This window comes from Amblyomma americanum, chromosome 1 (genome assembly GCF_052857255.1).
Source record: "Amblyomma americanum isolate KBUSLIRL-KWMA chromosome 1, ASM5285725v1, whole genome shotgun sequence".
Classification (NCBI taxonomy): Eukaryota; Metazoa; Arthropoda; class Arachnida; order Ixodida; family Ixodidae; genus Amblyomma; species Amblyomma americanum.
Window position 1 is genome coordinate 8,476,550 of NC_135497.1, and position 25,882 is coordinate 8,502,431.

At 46.0% G+C, this 25,882-nt stretch overlaps 1 protein-coding gene across 7 annotated transcripts in view; it reads right to left on the reverse strand.

Annotated features, from left to right (window-relative positions):
• LOC144109669 (cyclin-dependent kinase 14-like) overlaps nt 1-20,070 on the reverse strand; it is a 223,840-nt gene extending 203,770 nt beyond the window's left edge. Inside the window, exons 1-4 of one of the 7 annotated variants that reach the window (XM_077642497.1) lie at nt 19,892-20,067; nt 15,351-15,449; nt 14,025-14,242; nt 4,533-4,694 (exon numbers count right to left, since the gene is read on the reverse strand). In XM_077642497.1, the coding sequence (XP_077498623.1) occupies nt 4,533-4,539 (7 nt within the window). In that variant the 5' untranslated portion in view covers nt 4,540-4,694; nt 14,025-14,242; nt 15,351-15,449; nt 19,892-20,067. Of the gene's footprint in view, nt 1-4,532; nt 4,695-14,024; nt 14,243-15,350; nt 15,450-19,891 lie in introns of all 7 variants that reach the window. The other 6 variants (XM_077642508.1, XM_077642512.1, XM_077642491.1 and 3 more) reach the window with 6 other exon arrangements.
• Between the last annotated feature and the right edge of the window lie 5,812 nt (nt 20,071-25,882).

Consider the following 25,882-nt stretch of genomic DNA (forward strand, 5'->3'; position numbering starts at 1 on the left):
TGTTGGGATGATTTCCGGTGTAGATGTTAGACTGATTATTACGGGGAGGTGATCGCTGCCATATGGGTTGTCTATAACATTCCATTTAAAATCGTTAAAACAGGTGGCGAATTAAAAGACAAATTTAAACAGCTCAATTTCCCTGAGGCTCAAGAGCATATGTAGTTTTACCAGAGTTCCAGCAAACAAATATTACTGCTGAGAAAATCCTCTATAATTTGACCTCTGTTATCTGTTTTTTCACTTACCCAGAAAGAGGAATGTCCGTTAAGATCACCAACTACCATACAAGGCTCCGGTAGTTGTGCTAAAAGGTTTCCTAACTCTATGTGGGTAACTTCCAGGTGCGGCTCTAGGTATACAAAACACACTGTAAGAGTTTTATACGTAAGCAGAGTGGCTCTAATTTATCTGCAAGTTTTACTTCACCGGCTGCTATACCGTTCTGCACGATGATGGCTACCCCTCCCGATAGCCTGTTTGTATGCCCTCCATCATGGTGGAATACCTTTATTTTTTTAGTACATTTGTATGGTGGGGACCTAGGTTGCTTTGGTACAAGCACAAAGCTCTATTATTTCCTGGAGGGTAATTAATCTACTGTACTGTTCATTAGCCCGAGTGTTCATTAACGAGTGTTTTTCTGCCATGCTTTTGTATTTTTGAAATGACTGGGTGTAAAGTGACGAGCTAGAAACTGCAGCGAAGTGCTTCCCTAATATATCTGCCTGTTCCCTTATATTTGTTTGTGTACCAGGTGCAGTCAAAAGCGGAACTGTGTACGGTTCCATGGAATAGGTGAGTTAAGATATCCTTAAGAAAGTTAAGAAAGTTCACCTCAATTCCAGTGTATTATGAATGCCATCTTGTTTTATGTACGTGGATTTAGAAACCAGGTTTAGGTTGGCCCCTTGATTCAGGGCTCGTCTTTTTTTCTATCCAGGGAGTTCCACCGTACCTGTGATCTCGACAGCACAGAGATACACTGGCTCTTGTCCATCACCTCCTTAGAGGCACTGAACTATCATGCAGGTCTTTGTGTGAGACCTCGCCTCGTGGGCAGAGGACTTGAGGCCCGCAGCCTCGAGAGGCAGCATGGCTTACTCTAGAGGTGGTGGAGCAGCATTAGCTACTGCCACCTGGGGCGAGGATGGCCCTGCTGCAGCCTCACTACACGAGGTTTGGGCAGGTGCCAAAGGCCATTGTGATGGATCGCCCCAACGCACCACATTGACAAAGCTTGTGTGTTGATTCAAAGAAAAATTGTTTGCCATTCTGATACGTGTTCTCGCCTCTTTTAAAGAAATGTTTTCTTTAGTGTTCAATGTAATTATCTCTTTTTCAGTCTTCCACGATGGGCAAGACCTGAAGTAGGCTTGGTGCTTGCCTTCACAGCGCAGCAGAATACTGCTTCACAGTTGTCAGAGGCGTGTTCTTTTGAATCGCATTTTGTGCAGGTTTTGCGGCCTTGGCAACTCAGGGAACCATGGCCAAATATTTGGCAACTGAGACAGCGTCTGGGGTTGGGAATGTATGGTCTCACTGCACTTCAATGGAGTCAGGGAGTGTGCAACAAGTACAAGATGCTTCATTGGGATCTCTGTCATCTTTTCTCATTTTGACTCATTGGACTTAAGTGGCATGTTGATCGGCAAGGCCTTCGAGCATTTCCTCCTCAGTGAGATCCAGAAAAACAATTTCTGAGATCACAACGCGGAGTGTTTAGTGACCTGTGGGGTGTGACAGAGACATGAATGTCCCCAAATGACAGAATGTTAGAATGTTTCGGAACTTGAACTTTATCGCGGATCTCAAGGAGCAAGTCTCCACTAGCTAGTTGGTCACCTTGCAACCGGGGCCCAAGGCTTCTTTCAGACATTTCGCAACTATGAATGGGGATATTTTCCTTGCTTGTTTTTAAGGATCTTGACTGTGGGCCAAGTGGTAAGACTTCACTTGTTTTTGGAAGAATTGTTTGGTTGCATCGTTCCGCCCACTCTTGAGAGGGCGATCACTTTGTGAAAGGGAAAGAGCCATAGAATAGGTGTGTTGTTCGGCCGTGGTGCCAGCCGCCCACCATTGAGCCCAACAACAGGACGGGACAGGAACTTTCAAGCAAGTCCTGCCCACGCCAGCTGTACACCTCAACTATGTGGGAGTTTCGGATTGCCGTACCCTTCCCTGGCCGGCGAGGTGCGCCGTGGAGAAGCAGGAAAGCAGATGCTTTCCTCCTTCTTACGGGTGAGTAGCCAGGAAGTCAGCTCGAGAGCGCTGCGCCACCTCCTTTCTCCAAACAGGTAGCAAGCGCACACCGCCAGGTGCCACAGGAGCGGTCGTTGATTGGGCAAAAGTGACACCAGGCAAGTGCGCCAAGATCAGCAGGTACCAGCCGTGGCCGGAGGGAGACTTCAGCGAGCCGCGACAGCGAGAGGATGTAAGGTAAATACCTCCCATCTTCCCTCTTTGTTGTCACCATCTTGCCCCGTCAGCCACACGACCAAGCCAGACGGCAAGGGTCAAGGATACAGCAGCCAGAAATTTTGGGAGAACCCAATAAACGTTTGGTCTGTTTCAGGATAATGTCTCAGGATATTCACATGTGGGCCAAGACTGGTTTCCTGAAGACATAAAACTGCAGGCAACATTGACCCCAGAATATGTGGTATCTCACTATAATTCCTCAACAGTCCTCTACAGTTCCACTGAACCAAAAAATTCATGTCTATTTTTGGGTGAGGATGGATGGGATTTACTTCTTTTCTGGGCCCGTTATCAGGGCTCTGTCTTTTTTGCTCAAGAGAGCTGTTCCACCGCTGAAAGCGGACAAACTATGAGTAAATCCATCACATCAGACCACAGAGAAGCTGCGGGTGTGTTGGTTTCAAGCTTCCCTTGGCGGGGAGAAGTCCTGCAGGGTGCCAAGCCAACACTTCCTGCTTTGGAGATGGCAGACCAGCCTTCGCTGTCCCTGCCTGGGGCATGGATGGCCCTGCCATAGGCTCAGTGGAAGTGGTCTGGGCAGATGCCAAAGTGCTGTGTGGTGCACCATCCCTGCACACCACATCAGCAAAGTTTTTGCGAGTTGAAACTGTTCTTTGCACGGAATAGTCGTCGTGCTTCCTTAAAAGTAATATTTGTCTTCTTTCTACCGTTATCTGTTCCTCGTTCTCCCATGAGAGCCATGACCTTGAATAAGAGATGTGATCACCTTCGCAGTTTGCGCAGCGAACTGCTGCTCCTTCACAGTTTTCGGAAGCATGCTCTCTTGACGTGCATTTAGGGCAAGCATCGTGGCCAAGACAGCTTTGAGGCCATACCATAAATACCATACCATACATGACCATACCTTTGGCATCTGAAGCATCTTCGCGGATTTGGGATGTAATGTCAGACATTTATTTTCAGGTAGCCTGCTTCTATGGACTTGGAGAGAGTGTTAGAGTTGAAAGTCAGGACCAGATGTTTTGTGGGTATCTCCGTCTACCTTCCTTAATTTCATACGATTTACATTAATGACATTCTGGTCTCTGAGACACTCAAGCATTTCTTCCTCAGTGAGGTAGATGAAATCTGATTCAGAAAGCACACAACAGACAGTGTTTAGAGATCGGTGTGCTTTGATTGACACAGGGAAGTTCCCGATGGGCACTAGGTTATTAAGCTTTGAGTATAGGGCAATGTCCGAGTTCTAGCAGCAGGTCACCACTGGACATTTTCAATAGTTTGTAGCCTGGACCCAAGACATCAATTATACATTTGGAGAGCAAGAATTCGTGCAGTTTGACTTTTCTTCACTATGAAAAACATGATACTAGGGAAATGTTCGGAGGGGGATCATTTTGTGAGATGGGGGAGCCATAAAAAGAATATCATTCGGCTGTGGTGCCAGCCACCCACCATGGAACCCAACGAGGGGACAGGACAGGAACTAGCAAGTCCTGCCCACGCCAGCTGTACACAGCTATAACGAAATATGGGGCAACTCAGGATAGCTACATCACACAAGGTTTACCTTAGCCACCAGGAAAAAAAAACAAGAAAGGAGTAAGAGATAGGACAGTTGTGAGAACGAAAATTGGAAAGTGAAAGATGGTGGGGAGGACAGGAAAAGGAGACTGCCAATTGCCCCAGTCTGGTCAGGCCAGAGGTGCCATCTACGGGAAGATAGGGCCAAAGTGGTGTGTTGCCTCTGCAGAGGGGCCTTTAAGGTCCAAACGCTCAGCATCGGCTCAACCACCAAGATCCCCTTTCCCCCCCCATGGCTAATCGTGGGTGTTCGGGTCCGTGGTGACGCACTGCTCACCAACATCCCCTCGTGGGGATGTCCCTGTGGATGCTTGGAAAACCATGGTGTCGCAACTCACTATTGTCTGCATGTTGCAGATGACCCTGCGGGGGAGTGACTGCAGATGAATGCCTACAGAAACACGAATGCAATTTTTTGCACAAATGTTGGGCATCAGTCTGCAGTGGTAGGCAGGCATAACTAAAGAGAAATAGCAATAAACATTATTAGAGACTGTAGTACTTACAATGCATTAACCCCAAGTGTTCGCCAGCTGCCTCTTGTCACGGTTTGTCTTCACAGTCAAAATCAGCTTTGTTTTTAATCATTTGGGAAAGCGATCCTTCTCCAGCCATTTCTGGAGTGGTCTGTGCACAGTGGAATGCGACATGCAGGAATCATGCCAGTCCTGTGGGCCAAAAAAAAAAAAACAGGCCGAGCGGGTGCTGCACCTTTCTTGCATGCACGGCTGAAGCGCGGAGTGGGCACAAATATGCCAGCCACCCCCACTAAGATAGCAATGGCCCCTTGAAAGATTGGCACCACCCTCCATGGAGCAGCGGGGAAGAGGGCGCACTGAGGCACCCTACTAGCCTCTCTTCGGCACACCTAATTTGTGTGGCTCAGAAATGAAAACATTTTTTGCTAAAGAAGAAAGTGCACTCGGCCTTCTGGCTTGGAACTGCTGGTTTAATTTGGATCTGGTTGCGAGAATTTTGTTTATGCCTTCAAGGAACTGACAACTGAATTTTAAGAACCATTTTTTTTTTATTTTAACGATGAAATCGAAAGTTTTATGTTCATGGTGCCCAATTCCACTACTGTTTCGTAGGAACACTGTAAAAGATTTTTACCAAGAATTTTTTTCATAAGCAGATGTGCCCATTTTTGTCTTTCCCAATGCTGGAAACCATGATCAGCAAGTGCAAGGGCGACTGCATGCCAGCAAAAGTGAAGAATTAAAAACTAATATAGTCACAGCCACTAGTAAGTAATCAGACATTTTTAGTACACCTTGTCGTCCATTGAGATCCCAGACCTAAAAATCATTCAGTTTTAGTGGGCCACAGTTAGTACTTCAACAAAAAAAAAATGCATAACACCACAGCACCACCTAGTGACAAAAAATCCAACACTGCACTGGCAATGCGAAGACAGCCTTGCTCTTCAGTGACGGGCACACTCATGAAAATGTTAAGCTATAATAAAGTGGTTCAAGATAAGATCAACTAAAGGGTGGGTGATCGACCTCATAAACTTGCTTGGTATTTTTGTCATTGCCTGATGGCTCGAACAGAGTTCTGCAATCGGTTTTGCCCCCAAAATTTTTCCCAAAGCACAAAAATTTTTTTATCACAAAGAGCTGTGCTTGTGCTTATGTGTTGTGCTGTTTTGGAAAAATTTAGTTATGAATAAGTTAAAATATAACAGGTAGCTCAAATTTTTTGGAAAGAAACTATGGACACTGTAGTCTGCACCTTGGTATATTTGTCTATGTCAAGAGCTGTTTCTTTTGTAACATATGTCAAACTTTGCTGGAGTAACTTTTTTTCTGTCTACTTCGATTGTCTGTATCTCAAGAAAGGAATGCACCAGAGCTGCCATAATTATACATTGTTCTACACAAGCACACCTAACAATGTGAACCCTGCCATGCTTATGTGTTTTATGGATAACAACATACCTTCTTCTGACAACAGTTTTAAAAAAACCTACATTTTTACAACTTTCTCTACATATTCTTCTGTATAGGCAACAGGCATTCGTTAGGAGCCACCACAATCGCTCAGCAGCCAGCATCACCCAGTGAACGGTGGTGAGAGTACTGCCGAACCACTCTGGCAAGAGGCGCAGAAGACAGAGTAGCATAGCGTGAAACTGAAGGCACTGCAAGAGAAAGCATGCAGATAATTGCTTCGACAGCACTACATGGCTTAGAGGGTCGAATTCAGTTTTTTTGTAGAAAAAAATTCAAATGGGCCGACACTTTCTGGAATAAGGATGCGTACATCACATAAAGGAACTAGTGTTGCCAGGCATCTCCGCGATCACAGCAAAATGCACACCACCGACGATGAAGTGCCACTGTACATCCTCACTCTAAACACTAGTATTATGCGTGCCTACAGATTTCGTTGCTTTTAGGCTGTCTTAGCACAGTTCCGTGGCCAGCCAATACGGTAACGCTGGCCGCTGCTACCGTTCCGCCGTGCTTGCCCGCATTTGCCGTGCGGCTGTATAGGTACCATAGCTGGCGTATTTACTGTATGAAAGTGCTCAAATTCTCTACTGCTGACACCACAATATTCCTGGTGTCCTGCGGCTGTAGCACAAAAAGCAAAAAAATGCGAGCACAGTACAGCTGTCCCTCCGTCCGTGCACTGAAGGCAAGAAGTTTCGGTCACGAATCAGCAGAGCACGAGCTTAGGGTGTTTCTGCAGGTAGAAAACGGTACTGAAAGCAATCGGCAGTTCATGGGCATAAGGCAGGTTTGGTTTGGTCTATATGGTTTAACATCCAAAAGCGACTGAGGCTATGATGGGCGCCATAGAGAAGGGCTCCAGAAATTTCGACCACGGGGTTCCTTAACATGCACTGAAATCACACAGCACACGGCCCTCTAGAAGTTCGCCTCCACTGAAATTCGGACAGCAGTGAGTCAAGGGAGTAGTTGATAATTATTATCCGGCTCAGGTGAAAAGATCCCATGTGATCAGACACCAGCTAAAACCAGTTGACACCAGCTGGAAAAAAAAGTTCCTTAAACCAGTTTGATCATGCAAGATATCTTCACCAGGGACTGAAGGGTGACATATCTTAGCAACAAGCTGTACCGACCCAGTATTAAAATAATGATGCTCTTTCAAGCAAGACGAAGGATACAGTTAAAGGGGCTGTGAAGGGGGCTCTAATAAAGTTGCGGCATGCCTGGGATATTGAAGCACGCCGCTTCACAAATAGTGTCCAGCAAGGATTTTTTAAATGCGCTTTGTAGAAGCTGAGTTATCTGTAGTTAAAATTTGAATTTCAGCATCTTCGAGCCTTTCCCTCTTTTCTCGTCACTTTTTGCACGCTGGAAGGTAGGCGCTCCTTCACCGACCCCCCGACCCCCGAGAACGGACCTTCCCGACCCGCCGGAGCTAACCGGCTTATTGGCCGCGGCCACTGTAGTTGCCTGACGTCTGAAAGAATCTAACCAATGGCCACCTCTCACCTTGTCTACGCAGATGCGGGGCACTGAGGTGGGTGCGAGCATGAAGAAGTCGCCGGGAACAGCTAGCCAACTGGCGCAATTGTGGGTTGTCTGCTGGATGTAGAAGAGTGTTATCTGGCTCTGGTTTTCATGGCAACACAGTGCAGTGGTTAAGTGAGTTAATGTGCTCTCCTCAGAAGGCATCTCAGAGCCCCTTTAAGGCATGATGAGAAAATCAGCTAAAGCTATTTTTATTTTCATAATTTTCCAGCGTGCACTTAGTTTTCCAGTGCTTCATGTACAGCAGTTTTTTTCGTGCACTGCAGGCTGACTAGCATGTTTTATGGAGAAGGAGGTTCCACAGCAGAAGTCTTCCCTGTGCACCGTTTTCTGAAATCACTGTCTATTGGCTTTTGAAAGGGGCAGGCTTTCAACAGAGCAATGAGAATTTGTGCTCACAACAAATTAATTCCAAAGGAATTTTTTCTCCCATAAAAAATTTTAACTAATGTAGCGATTCCCTAGCCAAAGGTCAGAGCCACTTTTACAATAGAGCCAAGCGGTAGTAAGTTGGGTAGGTCTCATTTGGTTTCACATTGCCAACAGGCTTTTTTTTATTTATTTCGGACCACAATACATGGTGTCCGTGGGGAGAGGCTAAAGGAGACTAAGATGTCTCCTGACAAGGCCTAACACACATATTACACGTTGGTGCAGAAGGTACGGAGCAACATATCAGTGAGAACAGTGACACATCAAACGCAGCGACAGGAATTCGACATAAGCAATTACACAAGCACTGGTCAGGCAGAGAATAATACTGAAGAAGTCATCAACAATGAGCGATAGTGAGTGGTGTAGAAAAGAAAAACACATTCGCAAAGAACAGTAGGAATAACAATGAAATGCAACAGGTATGCATAACAGAATTTCACACGGGGGTGTTCAAAAAATGGCTCATTTTCTTCTTGAATTGGTGAATGGTGACACTCTCCTGCGCACAAGCAATTAATGTTGGATATGAGTTGCATAAAACTGTTATTTGGTGATCTGTAGTCTGGGGGCCGTAAATGGTGCGAGGCCTAGGCCAATCAAAGAAATTGTGCGCAAGTTATGTGTGATTTCTCTATTCAAATAAGAACGAGAGAAAGATTCAAAGTCAATTTAATTTTCGGTAGATTAGAAGTGCTAAGTAGTGTTTGTAGCATAGAAAAAACGGTAACACCTTACAAGAGGTAAACATGCCATTAGTACTAACAGGATATCTACCCAATATGCGCAAGGCTCCTTTTTGTAGGGAGAACCTACCCGAGTCAGTTTTATTACATGTTCCCCACACTAAGAGACAATACACAATAAGAATGAATAAGAGAAAAATATAACTTTTTTTACATGGATAGAAGATAATGAAGTCGTTGCATTAACCCAATTGATCTTGATATTCATATCCACAGGCTGTTGACGTGATCAGTACAGCCCAAGTCACTGCGGAAACAAACTCCTAGAAACTTATGAGAATTGACCTGCTCAATTTCTGTGTTACTAAAATATAGCCAGATATTATGATCGAGGGGCTTATTTTTAGCTCGGAAAAGCGCACATTTAGTTTTTTTTATGTTAAGTTCAAGCTTATTGGCATCAAGCAATGTCCACAGTTCATTGAGCCAGGTATTGGATCGGTATTCAAGCAAGCTAAGGTTGGGACCAGAAAAAGACATTGGTGTCATCAGCGCAGAGGACCATATTTGAAGTTGGTTGTATGTTTACAATATCATTAAAGGGGTGGAGACACCTAATTTTTGGTTGGCGTGTTCTTTGTTTCAAACGTTGCATATTGCCCCAGGACGCGTGATACGCGCTGCGAGATTCATATATGCGCGGTAAATAATTTTTTATTGCATTATTTATACTGAGCGATTTCGGTTTCGGTTTCTGAGTGCCGGGGTGTGCTGCAACGTCACGATCAGGGAAGAGCAGCAACCCTGGTCACATGGGCCCCAAAAGTTGTGACGCACGTATTGCTGCATCGTCTGCTCTCGTACACATGCTGCGCATAGCAGCGCCTTTCGAAATCATAAGCTGACAAACTTGGTCGGTACTGCGAATCTGTGATATGCTAAGAAAAACCAAGCGAGCGAGAAACGACACTGAGTCGTGAAACCAAGCGACTCGCTTCGGCTGATCTCAATCGCCATACGGCGTATGCCGACGCGGTTTCAGCGTTCTATTTTGCTCTGCCACGCCGACGCCGATGCTCAGCTGACGTCTGTCAGCGGCCCGTAGCTGACCCTGGCTGCTGATCACGATATCTGCTGCTTGTTTAGCAGACAGTCCATGTTTTCCCTACATGAATGCTTCCAGAAAATTGTACAGGATTCAGCATTTACCGCACGGGTATGTAACTCCTCCAGGAATGCGCCCATGATGACGACTGCATCTCGGCGCTACTTTTGTTTACATATCTGCATCTGTATACAGGCAGCAATTGCGCCTTAGTTCGGCAGGAATTGCAAGCTGCGTTCAACTTAGGTTAAGCAAGCCCATCTCAGACATAACTTCACCAGCGAATCCCGAGACACCAGGAGAAGAAGAACACAGGACAACGCTGGACTAACAACTGAAGTTTAATCGAGAAACGGCCAACTTAGGACACCAGAAGACACATGCGTATCAGACACGCAAAAAACTAAAAAAAACATACATAAGTGGCGATTCAACCAGGAGTGGACACACGCACCATAACTGGCAAACAACAAAACGCACATACTTTGCCTGTCAAACTTGCACACGCACACTTTTGCTTAGGAAATTAACTTCCTTGTCAGTGAGATATAAAGACGGTGCACAGACGCATGTGTCACTGCCTTGCAACCTAATATGGTAGGCCTCCAGGATTTCCCTCTCCTCCTTGGTTTTTCCTTTTCCGACAACTGACATGTTGTTAAAAGCCGGAACACAATCTTTACAACTCCTGCAGTGACGTAGGAGGTTATTTGGATCAGACAAATTTCTGAGGGAATTGCTATGTTCGCGTGCGCGGTCATTAACACATCTGACAGTTTGGCCCGTGTACACCCTACCACATGACAGCCAAACTGGCAGCGATAACTTTGCAAGAATCGCCGAAGAATGTGAGCGCCAGCCTGGGGAATGCTTCATAGCCAGGTTGTTGACAATGTGTAGGACCGGCGTTTGACTCGTAGCTGCTTTTTTGCTTTTTCCGATGTGTCCAGTACTTTAATTTAAATTGGTTTATCTAGAGGTATGTTCGGCACCCATTTGAGATAAACAAAATGGCTTAATTTGTTGCCCTCAAGCGACGCCGACGTAGCTGCCGCCGCGCATTGACTGACAGACTGGGTCACACCGCCTAACAGCGGCGCTTCCCGCTTGATGTATTTGCGTCCTAAGATGCAAACAATCCTCGATTTAAGCTCACTGTTGTCAAAGCCACGCTTGATGACCATATGTCTTCGCTAAAACTTGTGAACTCGCTCTCCACAATCGCCGACATCGCACATACGAACCCGGCGGACAAGAGAGTCATCGTCTCATCGACGTGAAGGGTTCGCTCGGCCGCCGCTATAAGTTGATGGCTGGTGTGTCAGCAACGGCATATATGCCGATCAGCACGCCGTCCGCTGAGTCGCCGAAGCAGTGCCTCACCGATGTCGCGCGTTGCCGTTCATAGTACGTCACATTACTGTGCTGTGATGTCACTGCTATTCACTGATATCGTTCCCAGGGCTCTACGTCACCACCTATAGCGCTAGCGATGGGTATCCATCGTGATAAAGAGCACTTAGGGACTCTGGAGCTCAATTAAAATATATTTTAAGCGCTTGTTCCATCTAATACTTTGCCATTGGTGACCTTACATACAGAGGAAGCCTGTAACAAGCTTACTATAGCCTCAAAATTTGATGTCCCAACCCCTTTAATATATAAAAAGAAAAGTAGAAAGCCGAGGATAGAGCCTTGTGGCACACCGAATTTTATTATACCTGTGTCGGATTTAAGCTCCTGTAGCCATGTAGACTGCCTCCGTCCTGTAAGACAGCTCTCCAACAATTTGTGTTGGAGAGCTTACTTTTTTTGTGCTTATGGATGGCAATTATAGGAAATGCAATGTTGTAATCATGTTGTACCTTTCCTAAAAATATATCGTACCCTATGGACGGATCATTTTCCAGATATACTTCTGCCCAACAAGTTTCAGCCTTTGCAAATTGAGAACACAGCAGGACCCACCAACTCAAATAGATTGAAGCCATTGAAGCTTGCGCGGCAGCTACCTTATCCTGCACCAGGTGCGCTCCTCACCGCTAGTGGCGTTCGCCATAATTGTCAAAAGCACACTGCATAATGTTGACAATGTAGCGGTAAGACTCGTGCACAAGGCTCAGCCCACCACACAAAAGACAAAAAAAGTTACTCGGGCCTAGTTTAACAAATGTAACAAAAAAGAGCTCATAACAGAAAGTATCCATAGTTACACTCTAAAAAATTAGAGCTACCTGTTATTATATTGTCACGCGCTACCTATGGACCCTGCATTAGCAACGAACAAATGCGTGTCACGGGGTATGGCTTCTGTTGAATCGGTTGTGCAAATACAGTATTTATGTAATGGCTATGGGAAGCTGGAATCTGCGGTGGTTGATCGCAAGCGAAGTCAAACACATTCGCATGCTTCAAAAGAACAGCCACCAATATTTGGCGGTCGCTGGCTGGTAGGGATTTGTTGACCCTGGCCAGGAAGTGAGTTCGGTCAGGTTGCAGCATCTAGTTGGACGGGAAACGTCTCTGAGCGCAGCAACTGGCACAGAAAGTCCTTCTTCAAAGCCGGAGCACTTGAAACCACATAGCAATATGGCAGGTTCGTTGGAATGATTGACAGTCCAAAAAGTGGCATGGCCCTTCGTCACACGGACGAGGCTGCGGGGCCCCAGCATACGTTTCTTTGCGCAGTTAAGGGAAGCAGGTTCCACCACAACATCGAAGACATCGAAAACTGTGCTCAAGGACACAACTGGAATGAATATGGCGAGCATCGCTGGAACGACGGTGTCTGCAGAGGCAGAAAACACTTGGGCATCCATCAGCAAGTCTTCTATGAGAGCCGACTGAAGACCAGGACTTGATGATATGCCGCCACTACGGAAGTCGAGAGTGGCACCGCATTGGTGAAAGAAGTCCATACCTAGGAAAACATCGTGCATAGAGCGAGGGAGCACCGTGAATTCAGTTCGAAACCCATGACCAGTGATCACTACATTTACAAAGCCAAGCGGAACCAATGATTCTCCCTCTACGCCATGAAATATCAGAGCACTATCCCAACCGAACATTATTTTACAACTAAGACGGTTCCTGAAAGCTTAACTTATTGACACTGTGGCACCAGTGTCCATTAAAGCCATGACTCAAATACCGTCGTCCACTAAAACTTCAAGACAGTCCTTTAACATAATGATGGGCAGAGGAATTGGTAACATCAATGACCCTGTGACTGCACCTCCATGGGCCACACACACTAGTTTCCCAGTGGCAGTGGGGAATGCCGTTGGGGAGAAATCGAGCAGCGAGTGTTGTGGGGATGGAGTCAGATTTCGATCAGAGGCAGGAGAGTCATTCTGTGGTGGAGTTAACTGGATGGGCACTGAGAAGATGTAAGGATAAGGTCACAAACAGGCACATTAGAACTCGGGCGAGAGTTCGACCATTGACGCTGGTAGCAGGAAATCTGTCCCCGGCGACGACAAAATCTGGATATGTGATCATCAGACCACATCGGTAACAAACTGGTGGGTTGCGAGGGCACTCGGAATAACATTCCTCGTAGCCAGTGTCGAAGCGGCTATCGTACTCCTGCTGCCACTGGTGGCATTGCGGACGAGCTGGCACAATGGGGTAGGGACGGGTGATCCGGGCAGAGTCAGTGTAATCACTGCGAGTTTCACAGGTAGGGGTGTGACTGGGCAACCTCCAAGGGGAGGAGCGATGGGCCGGAGCTGCCTGCAGAGAACAGCTCTCATAGGAACTTCACTGCGGTGCCCAAGATCTTGATGCCGGGAATGTTCATCATGGACGATTTGACGAATGAAGTCAGGAAGATTCACAGCAGTTAATGTGACGTAGCTTAAGAGTTTCAAAGGTGCAGCAATGCTTGATGATGTCCGTGGCAGAGTCTAAGTTGCCTTTACTAATAAGAAAACTGTAGGCGCCCTTTACGATGCCCTTTAAGAGATGGCCAATGTGATCTTCGGATGTACATGGATTAATGACTTTGCAGAGCTTCAGTACTTCCTCTATGCATGCCGTGCACGTCTCACCAGGCACATGCACACTCTGAAGCAAAGACTGCTCAGCACATTTCCTTTTGGCGACAGTATCCCCAAAGCAGTTGCGGATCTCTTCCATGAAGCAGTCCCAACTCGTTAAAGACGTTTCATGGTTTTCAAACTATGTTAACATGATACCATACAGAAGGAAAACAGCATTGGTCAGCTTAAGGGTGGCATCCCAGCAGTTACATTAGCTCACCTGCTGGTAACCGGTGAGCCACTCATCCACGTCTCACCAGCCTTCCCAGAAAACGTACGCGGCTCGCGGCAGTGCCGCCAATCGGGCACTGCTGCCCTGTCTTAACGTGCGTCGGCTTCCTGGGTCATTTGCACGGGCAATGGGGGCAGTCTGGCAAGTCTTCAGCTCCAGCGATGTCGAGAGGGCTCCATGGTGATCGACCCAGCACCTGCAGCACACTGTTACAGGTTCTATTTACAAAGGCTGTGTGCATAATGAGGCCAACCCGAGCTTGGTGCGTCAGCAGAAAGACTCCGAGCTTCTTTTTGCATACGCACTTCTGCGTTGTTACTTCAGGGTACATGGTAGCGCATGACAATATTTTAATTTATTCATAACCAAAGTTGGGCAAAACACCAAAGCACGTAAACGCAGGGCTACATCTCTTCGGAATCAAAAACTTTCTGTGCTTTGAAAAAAATTCTGGGCACAAAACCACTTGTAAAGTTCTTCATTCTAGTCACCAGGTTATGACATAAAAATATCAAGTAAATTTAGAGGTTTATCAGCCACCCTCTGGTTGATCTTTTCTGGAACTACCCCATAAAATATCACTAATACTTATAAAAAAAAAACCATGCCCTTCACTTATAAGCAAAATTTTATCAATATGTGTGGTCCCTCGTGGTAGGATACACAGTTTCATCACAAGGTGTCGTACACGAGATTTTCAAAGCCAAATTAAAATTACAAATCCTTGTTGTTTCGATATTATAATGCTTGACCCTTACAATACCATACTAGATCTTTCCCTTTCCACGATACTCTTATGACACGTTCTGGTCAGTTGTTGGTTCCTTTCAGGTGGGCACCATTCAGAGATTTTAGAGAGTTAACTTTGCTCATTAAATGCGAGATGGTTTTACCGCCTTTCATGTCTACATACACTGCATTCAGTGGCAGCACTGGGACAATTTTTGTCTAATTGCAAGCAAATCAAGCAATGTCTCTTTAAAAAGAGGCAGTTATTCTGAACTAGTTCACAAGCTCAACAAAATGGTAGAGAGGTTAGATGGTTTCAGAAAGTAGTTAAGCGCATTTGCAAGACAAACACCAAGGCAGAAGGACACAGAATAAGTGCTTTTACACTATTTAGAGTTTATAAAGCAGTACAACTGCATACTATGATATAACTGGCACTTCTTTATCCGTCAAGCGAAACGAAGTGGCAGGATTGACCTGTTCATAAAAAATGCCAGACTTTCATCGTATTTGATTCACAATTTACTATGCAGAACTTATAACTGTCTACACAAACAGTTCTTCCTTCGGCATTTGGTCACTCACCGTTCATTGAACATGTAGCCACAGTACAAGCAGATTTGCTGAATTACAAACCATTTGTTTTCAATCAGACATGTGATCAATGGTCATGTAAGTATTGATCTGTCAAAAAAAAATTATAAACAGGTGACAGTGAAATACTTAAATATGCTTGAGAAGTTGGTACCGAAGCACTAATCCCACACACGTTGAATTCCGTGACAATTCACTGGTGCCACTCTGCTTTGTGTCGTTTTATGGCACATAAGCAACTAAGGCTATCATGCACCAAATGGTACTTTGCGGGTAAGCACTAACAGGTTTTTAAAATGTAATTGAAGAGCTTAGCTTCTTTTAGGAAACTAAAAAATTCACAAGTGACTAACGAGTCGATCCGACGGTAATACACAAGCACGGCTCGTTTCCAAAGTCGCCATACACTTTTTTTTTGTTTGATTTCTTTACCTTTTGCTGCTACTTGCTTTAGTTTAAGCTCACGGTGTGAGGTATGGGATGCGTGGTGTATGACCCACGTACACGTAGTAGCAGTGGCGCTGCTCCGCCCACTCCACTGATCTCCCCAGTGCCGTGTGCCCCTGTTCCCACGACAACCAGCGCTGTCTCGTAAGGAGACATTACTTTCCTGCTCCCACGACAGATGTTGTGATGGCTTAGTGGGATGCATACTCTGTTCCCAACCTAAAGGTTGAGAGTTGAAATCTTGCTGTCTGCACGTTTATTTTTGTTTTGTTTATTTCAGTGCAAAAAGCACTACTTGACGAGGTCTAACAGGCTCACCGAATATGTGTGAAGCTTTGTCATGAAGGTGACCTTGGCAAAACACAGCGTAGCAACAGCCCATGCAGAAATAAAACAAATATTGCCGCGACTGGGTTTCGAATCCGCGGTGGCGCGAACAAATCAGCTTCACTGGCCACTGCACGAGGGCACTATGCCATCACCGCAGCTGATCACCCCTCATGTTAAACTACAACACACTCTCACGCTGTGCATTGCACACTGTCGTCTTCGGCAACTCAATCTGTGGGACGAATAGACCAGATCAGTTTAACCTCAATCAGAGCATAACCTCAGTCTAATATTCAGCCAAGCAAAACCATGAGTAAACACTTAAATCCCTACCACGTTAAATCCCTACCAATTTTTTTCTTTCATCACTCCTCGACGGCTTCAGTCGACATGGCCCCTCTATGTTCACGCATTAAAACACAAGAAGTATCAACAATTGTCTCCAAGCTAGGGTGGAAGAGGATGTGCCCTCTATAAATTGCATAGCATGCTTTTTCCTCAACTTTTCTTAAGAGTTTAATACATGAGTAAGATGTGGCTTGTTATGAACTCTGATAGCAATTGTCCTTGCCATTAACCTTGAAAACAGAAAACTTGCAACAAACTGTGACTGACTCGCAAGAAGCGTGCAGAATATTCAGCATGGGCAGAATCTCAACCCTCACATGCAAAAATCCTAAAGATGAGCGGGAAGAGCCTCGGGAACGTCACAATGATATGGTCATCAGGAGACAAACGGCAATGCTCGAGCACATATCAACCAAGCAGACCAAGGAAGGATGTAAAGGATGCAAACGCTTCCCATACAGTGTAGCACAATCCTCCAACAACAGAAAGAGGCTAGACACACTTACGCGCCATCACACAAGAAACTTGCCAAGAAACAATCGGTAACATGGAGACAGTTGCAGACCAATACCTACCCCCACCCAAGGCTCCTACATAAAATCCAGCCAACTGCATAAAGTAATAAATGTCCACTATGTGAGGACCACCCCTCACTGTTCCACACAGCATGTGCATGCCCCAAAATGATTATCCCCCGATTAACCACAAGCCTACTCCTGAGCAGTGGGAGATTACGCTGATCAGCACAAACTTTGAAAACCAGCTCCGCTGATCGGCATGGCGAAGCAGACAGCACAAGCCACTGGGGCCCTGGACCGAGCACCACAGCCATTGGGAAGCCATCAGCATTTATTTTCTGTTTTTCACTCATTCTTCACATCCAGCACACCTCAGCTTATTTTGTTTTATGAGAATGAAGTTGCACAAGATGTGCGTGTCAAATGCAAAGGTGACAATCACTTCAATGAAGCATTCTAGGTGTCTACATAACTTCCATTCTGATTGTATTGGCTTGACCAGGTGGAGTCTGTTGTTTATACCATTTTCCCAGGATGCCTGCCATTTAGCGCAGAGTTGTGCTGTACGATGGGTTTCGATAAGCTCATCTAGTGTTTTTAGAAAACATAGCGCAAAAAGGACACGGACAACACAGAAGTGGACAGGACAGGCGCTTCTGTGTCGTCCGTGTCCTTTTTGCGCTATGTTTTCTAAGAACTGTTACCAACTAGCCCAAACCAAGCTACTGTTTCATCTAGTGTGCTGTGAACCCCCATAAGGAGGATACGAGCATTAGACTTGTGCCTGGGGAGATTGAGGGCCCTTTTATTGGCCTGCCTGATTAGTGCACTTTTCCTCTGCTTTGGGAAGAAACATTCGCTCCACCCAAGGTGTCAATGACACAAACAAGCTCCCTCAGACACATGCACTCCACCCCGGGAGCAATTCAATCCCATGTAACAATCCATTCACTCCCCAAAAACGTCCATCCAGTCCACCACCCAGCTCGCCAAAAAGCCAGAGCCATGGCGTTGCACTAACACTATCGCATAAATACTGGAGCAGTCTAAGTGGATGCCACAGAATATGCCAATCATCAAGCCTATACTTTGAACATGGTTTCGAACACACTCCACCCTATAGTTTCTGGTTTGACCAAAGCTCCATCCTCACTATAGGTGGAGGAAGCTGCAATTGCCATGGCAATCACCTTCACCACTGCCACACTAATTTCTAGTCATCAAGAACAGCAATATGGAATTTCGCATGAGGCAGGATTTACACACCCCTGCTTTCAAATTCTCAATTCTATTCAACCCCCGACGGGATCAATTCAACTCCTATGGGTATATGCGGGCAACCCTGGGTGGCACTGAAGCAGCCCACAGCACATACGTCAACCGAGAAGGGCCAGCTACAGACCACGCGAACGCCTGGTTACCTAGACATGACGAAATTTCTCTACACTATAGGCACCCCCACAGCAAATCCCTCTCTAATCTCAAGCAGGTGGCCTGGTGACCGCTCCCGTACCTTTCTATCCCCAGCTCATTTTGCCCTTATACACCCCGGCCATTTCTCCCCTGAATCCACCCTCAGCAGGGCACCCAGAGCAGACTTTCACCATATCCTCTACATTTGCTCTAAGCTCCAGCCATCCTCCGAAACTCACCGAGACAGAGCGATGGGAGATCATGGTGTCAAGGCACAAAAGCAGCTGGTGGGCTGAGCTTAAAGAGTCACTAAGAGCCACAAGCTCCTGGCCACCCTACACGGTATCGAGCCAGCCCATCAGTAAACTGTAATCACAATGCTCAAGAATCAAATGTTTTCACCAGCAGTGGCAGCGCCACGACCGTGAAGAGCAGCCGCGGCTGGCTGATCCACAGCGGCCTGAAGCATTTTGACCAAGACTGTACGTGCATTGTGCTAATGGCGCGCATAATAAACCACAGAGTACGCAGTAAGCACAAAAACATTTTTATTGTGAAAAAGCTCATGCTTTAGAACAGAAAAAGTGCAAAGGGAACTCGGCCTGGCTGCACAAACTAAGCAAATGAGTCTTGTTTAGTAGGATATGATAATGATGCTAATGTTGGTCCTCACACAAATATTGAACTCTTAAGAAACACAGACCCTAGTGCTGTTTTGCTATATTGTGAGCATCGCATCGCAGGTGGACAGGAATTCATCGCAGTAGTCACAATTTCAGCGCTCAGAATAACCTATAAGCATGAAAACGAAAGCATGCTGCAAGGCGCCATGGGACGTAACGGGCGAGGCTGTGTGGTATTAGATGCATTACGGGACACAAAACCTATACCTCAGGCTTGAAGCGTCTTAAAAGCGTGAGATATGGTTTGTACACATTTTGCAAAGGTGATGATCCGCGCGAACAGACTGCTTTCGCGGGAGCCGTTCGTATGAGCAACAGATGTCGATAGCGTTGCTGAGCAGACTACCAGAAGCCCTTCTTCCAAAACGAAGCACGTGTTTAGGCTCAAAATAGGCTGGCAAAAGTCGCACACCAGCGAGGAGGAGCTGTTAACGAGTGCGCTCAAAATCCCTGCTCCCCGCGGACGCCTCCATCCATTCGCCCAGCGTTTCGCCGGCTCGCCAAACACGAGATGAAGCATCACTGTCAACCAATATTTGGCTGCTTCCAGCACTCAACTCCAAGGGCGTCAAAGGTGGTCCGCTCATCCGTGCGAAAGCCCGTACGCATGCAGCGCAACAGTATAATACATGGTAGAAACTAAGCACGGACGCTTCCGGTACCGAAACTTGAGTCGGCTCCACCGATGTTTGCCAACAGTTGGACGGGCCTGCTACCCTAGGCCTAACGTCACTAGGGATAAACAGTGATAATAGAGTACACTTGGGAGGTACAAGGATAAATAAGTGCTCACCTTCTTTCGTTGAGGGCTTCCAGTTCTTACTGCTTACGGAAAGAGACATTTCGGCACACCTTTCTGCATGGATTCAAGGGGGCAACCACTAAACTACTGCAACCGCTGCATTGGCTGGCTGCATGTTGACGTCCGTCGAACTACAGTGTTCTAGAAGGTTTTGTAGTGGCAAAAGCGGAGCTCTCCCCGTGAGGCTTCAGAAGTGGTTGCCGCGGCGCGGCGCTGACGTAGACTCCTGGAGCCGAAACAACGCGTCGTCGTTACGCGCGCTGCGCGGCTACAAGGGGCCGACAGGACAGTCGCACTGTTTTTTATGGCGTTATCACATAAGTATCCCATATTTTTAATGAGGCGCCGCTACCTCGAAAATTTTAGTGTTCCTGTATATGCTCCAGCAGGGATGCTCCCTGCGGGAACATATACAGGAACACTAGAAAATTTGCCCGGCGCTCTTTTCTGTCAATTGATTTTGTTCGCTCACAAGCACCTAAGCGGCTTAATCTTTGCGTTGCGTTATGTGAAACCAATATATCGCTGTCTCAATGCCGCAATTTGTTCTTTTTATTTTGTCTTGAAGAGGAGCAATGCCCAAAAATTAACTCCCCCTTCGACGTACGCCACCCCCGTAGGATATCCTGGGCAGCCCTTGGAATGGTAAAGACATAACCTACAACTTTTGACTGCAAGTTGGTTCTATCTGAAAAAAGTAAACTGCCAATCTAATTGTTTTTTCTGTGGCTTTGTTTCATAATTTTTTTTTTCAAGAAGGTCAGGTGGAATATCTTACACACGAAATAGCGCTTGAACGATATGAGTCCGCAAGTGCCTTTTACTGTTTCACTCACTCGTTGATGTTCAGAACAAATTTAGGCACCGGATCCCTGATTTTTTTCCTACGCAATAATTCGCCACCGTTCTGAATGTATTTTTATTCGTGAAAATTTTACAATGCTAGCTATTAAAATATCATGCGCTCAAGGCGTTTCTTATAACGCTACTAGGAGATTTTACAGCTACCCTTCCACAGTTGGACATTTCATGGCTGATGGAACGGGCAGATATGTAGCATCAGCTGCATGAGAGTACGATGCCCACTATTTAATGAAGGCCATTCATGCAAATCGCCTTATAGTGCGCAATTTTCTACCCATGGTGTCAGTGCTTATTCTTAATTTGTTCAACTTCACTTAAATTGGTTGCGCCATTAGTTATAATGGCCAACCCATACTGTTTCTTGTTCTTCTAATACTCGCTTCTCAAAGCTTTGTTTTTCACTACTAATAAATTAATGCAGACCTTATAACTGACTTCCATGTCGATCGCTCCTGCCTAATCTTAGAAATGACTGTTTTTCAAAATTATGTTTAACTTTAACTTAACCACAAGCCAAATAAATGCAATTTTATAATTAGAACATGCTAATTTTGATGCAGTTATACAGCGCAACGAACTTTAATAGAGCATTCATTTCGGGCTTGGACGTACATTCTCAGGTGGCACATATTTACTAATAAAATAAAGCTGTTATGTTCACACGATACATATATGCAGAAAACTGTCCCGTTTCCACTTTGTACTGGTGCTCAAGCCATATGGAAAGAGTATACGTGATTCAAAGGTGCCGTGCCGGACGCCTTAATGATGTCACGACTACGGCATGCCTGCCAGTCTTTGAGAGCTGCTGAGTGATCACAAATAGTGGCCGCCTTACCAAAGAAATAACCGAAACCGTTCAAATTACTTCTGACGCATCAGCGAGCCCTCTCATTCTCACAGAAAGGGGAATGTCGTTTCTGTCCGCGTCGGCGCACGTAGGTGTATATAATCTGTTTGTCTCTTCCCATAGTTTTATTTATTGCCTTCTTTTTCGTGCTTAATGAGCACAATTGCTTTATTGTATTTTTTTTCGCGCTTCCCTTTTCTTTCGCCGCTGTGATGACGTGTTGATCAATGGTGTTGTAGTGCGCGCTCGGCTGCTGGCCCGAAAGATTCGGGTTGGATCCCGGCCACAGCGGTCGCATTTAGATGGAGCCGAAGTGCTATAAAGACTTGTGTGTACTGTGCGATGTCAGTACACATTAAAGAACGTACCTCAGGGGTTCGCAGGGGTTAAAAATTATCCAGAGCGGCTATACGGCGTCCTTCGTAACCCGAGTCACTTGTCCCAATAGTGACTCAGATTACGAGTTTAAACCCCAGGTCGAACCCCATAATACCGATCCAAACGTTTCACTTTGTCTTTTCCAACACCTCCGTTCGTTCTTTTGACTCTTCGTCCACACCCTTTCAGTCTTGCTTTACCGTGATTCCGTGCTGTTGCCGATGTGGTTTCACCTTCATTTCATACAGCCAATCTTCTTTAACCTCCTCCTCGAGCTTCACTGCTCATCACTTGTAATTGTTCGTCAACTTTGCTCGCGTTCGCTGGCCGCCTACTTGCTCTGCAGTGCCTTTTCCTGCCCAGGGTGGTTTTTTTCTCTATATGCGTTTGGTTGGCAATGTATCCTCAGGGTGCCCCACTAAGGCGAAACGTTCGCGATCGGCTGGGTGTGGAGTAGCGCCCGCGTTTTGCAGACTTTTTGCATATGACTGTGTCTCCGAGGGACGCGCTTACCCGCTTTTTTTATCCCAACGAGCTTAAAACGCCACCCTTTCCAAATAAAAACGCTCAAACTCGCTGAATGCAACGGCGCAGCAACACAGACGGCCAGCTTTTCCCCTCCAGTATTCGACGGCAGCGCCGCGCGCAGCCGGCCGCTTTTTTTGCTTCGGCGCCTCCCATCGAAACTTGCTTCGCTTTTGCCACTACAACTCCTTCCAGAACGCTGTAGTCAAGCGTCATGGTAGTCATGCCTAGGCACTAGGGGTTTTTCTCCCCGCCGTAGAGCGCGCGTCCGCCGTGTGACAGCGCTGTCAGATGACCCTCTAGCAGACAACACGCAGGCAGCACAGAATTTTGTTGTGACTGCCGTTGCAGCAAAAAGTAGGCCTTGTGGTGCGCTGTTTCTTATAATGTTTGTCTGGTGTGTTTAGTGTTACCGTTTGACAAGTGACGCGTGGATGACTGCAGTTGCTGGAGGGAGTAGCAAGCGAAAATGCGTTGCTGTCGCGTTCCGTTTTGAATGTCCAGTCAGCGAAACAAGAAGCCCGGCGTTTCGTTCCAAGAAATTCCTGCCGACTTAGAACACCGGGAAAGATGGCTCAAGGTAATTCGAAGCAAAACTGGCAGCCAAACACAACGTCAAATTATTCTGTAGTTACCCAACAAACACAAAACCTCCTCAAAATCTGCCAGAAATATCCCATCAGGACGTTTGGAATGTCCCCATGAGGTTCTCATTTTTTCCGAAGACGTCCAAAAAACGTCCCTACAACTAGCCGTGTCCAAAAAGTTGTGCGTCCCAGGGACAGCCCCAAAAGGTTAATGATAGATTTCTCGGCTCTGGCTCAATAAAATTATTTCTTCTTTTTCATGCAGACTTCAGGCATCTAAGCGCACATATGTGCCAAATTTCAGGCACATGCTTACGTTACTGGTGGTGTAATACGTCTGTCAACACGCGTGAATGCTTGCTGGCTAGGCCATTCAGACTTACCTGTTTACATGAAATGTGCTTTAACAAGGTGAAAATTTGGGCTGGTTGGTGCATGATCTTGTGACGGGAGCAGCGCAGCACGAGACAAAGAGAGAGGCGGGACACGACGCTGAATAACAACCAGATTTTTAATGCACGTTCGTCGAATATATACATCTCGCTCGTATAAGAAGGAAAAGAAAGAAGCATGAAAAACGCATAAGATGTACACGTGGTGAATTATTAAGACATCGCACGCAGATAATCAATTTCTCTGTCACGAAGCGCAATTGAAGGTATGCAGACGCACATGTCGCTCTTTGGTCGGATGTTGAAGGCTTCTTTAATCTCCCTGGTCCGTTGATCAAAATATGACGGGATGACCATTGTGTTGATAAGCTGCGGAGCGCATTCATGCTCTCTGCAATGTTTTGCTAATTCACTGCTGATGGCGCCCTTTAGGGTTCTTTTGTGCTCTTGAAGCCGTTTATTCAAACAGCGCCCTGTTTGACCAATGTATGTGCGTCCGCATGACAGAGGTATTTCATAAACACCGCTTTTCACACATTTCACATGTTTTTTTCGGGTGTTTTTCTTGCATTGATTTTTTTCTTTGCTCGCTGTTGACTTTGGCGCACAGGCTTCTAAACTTGTTGGGTGCGGACATGAGCACTTTTACACCAGCTCTTGCTCTTACTCTTTTGAGACTGTGGGAAATGCCATTAATGCAAGGAATGACCGCGTAAGGCTTCCTTTATTCTGATGTGGTTGTGACGTATTTTCTGCCTCTAGGTGCTTGCAGAATCCCTTCTGTGACACTGGATAGCAGTCTCGTCGGGCAACCTGCTGCTTTCAGCCGACGGTTCTGGGTGTCAAAACTGCCTTGAACCTCATGATGACAGGATCTCGTCAATGCGGCTCTCATTGCTGTTTTTTTCTACCCCCGCTTGATGATCGTGGTGTGCGCAGATGTGTATCGGAGCAGTCCCTTCTAGCTTCGTGGTCCGTACCGCCAGCATATGTGAGGGCCTAGAAAGGATAGTTGTATTCTGGGAGTTCACTTGTTATTTCTAGTCCTAGCTCTTCTAGTCCTTCTAGTTCTTAGCAAAAGTAGCAATAAGAGCCGCATTGACGAGATCCTGTCATCATGAAGTTCGAGGCAGTTTTGACACCCAGAACCGTCGGCTGAAAGCAGCAGTTTACCCGACGAGACTGCTATCCAGGGTCGCAGAAGGGATTCTGCAAGCACTTAGAGGCAGAAAATATGTCACAACCACATCAGAAGAAAGGAAGCCGTATGCGGTCATTCCTTACATTAATGGCATTTCCCACACTCTCAAAAAGATGGGCGCAAGAGCTGGTGTAGAAGTGCTCATGTCAGCACCCAAAAAATTAAGAAGCCTGTGCACCAGTCAACAGCGAGCAAAGAAAAATCAATGCAAGAAAAAAGCACCGAAAAAAAAACGTGAAATGTGTGAAAAGCGGCGTTTAGGAAATACTTCTGTCATGCGGACGCACCTACATTGGCCAAACAGGGCGCTGTTTGAATGAATGGCTTCGAGAGCACGAAATATCCATAAAGGGCGCCATCAGCATTGAATTAGCAAAACATTGCAGAGAGCAATAATGCGCTCCGCAGCTTGTCAACACAATAGTCATCCCGTCGTATTTTGACCAACGGACCAGGGAGATTGAAGAAGCCTTCAACATCGGGCAAAGGAGCGACGTATATGCGTCAGCATACTTTCGATAGCGTTTCGTGACAGCGAAATTGATTATCTTCATGCGTTGTCCAAATCTTTTACCATGGTGTACATCTTATGCGTTTGTCATGCTTCTGTCCTTTCCTTATTGCAGGAGCGAGATGTATATATTCGATCGAACGAGGATTAAAAATCTGGTTGTTTGTCAGCCTTGATTCCCGTCTCTCTCTTCTTTGTTTCGTGCTGCGCTGCTCCCGCCACAAGAACATGAAATGTGCTAGAATTTTGCACACAAAGTAATAATGAATTCAAAAAGTCGCCCGATCCCGCCCATATAACAGGACATAGCAGCGCAATACAGATGTAATTTCAGTTTATTAGATGTGCTCTTTGCATTTAAATGAATACAAACAGGAGACGCATATGTATGCACCATTCAACACACAATGTACGGAGCACTACGACACCAGCAAATAATAATGGCCAAAATTTCCTCTAGCTCTGAGAAATCTGAAAAAAATGAGCAATAAAAACATAACACAGGCTGAAAGTTGATGCACCTTAAGCAAACATTCTAAAGGGTACAAAAGCATGTATGCACGCGCAAAAGCAAACGCATGTAAAGAGCAACCTGGGTGCCAAAATAAAAGACGATATGGGCGTACGATACAGATACGCGGTTTCAGGTTACAGATATCCTGCAGGGTGAAACC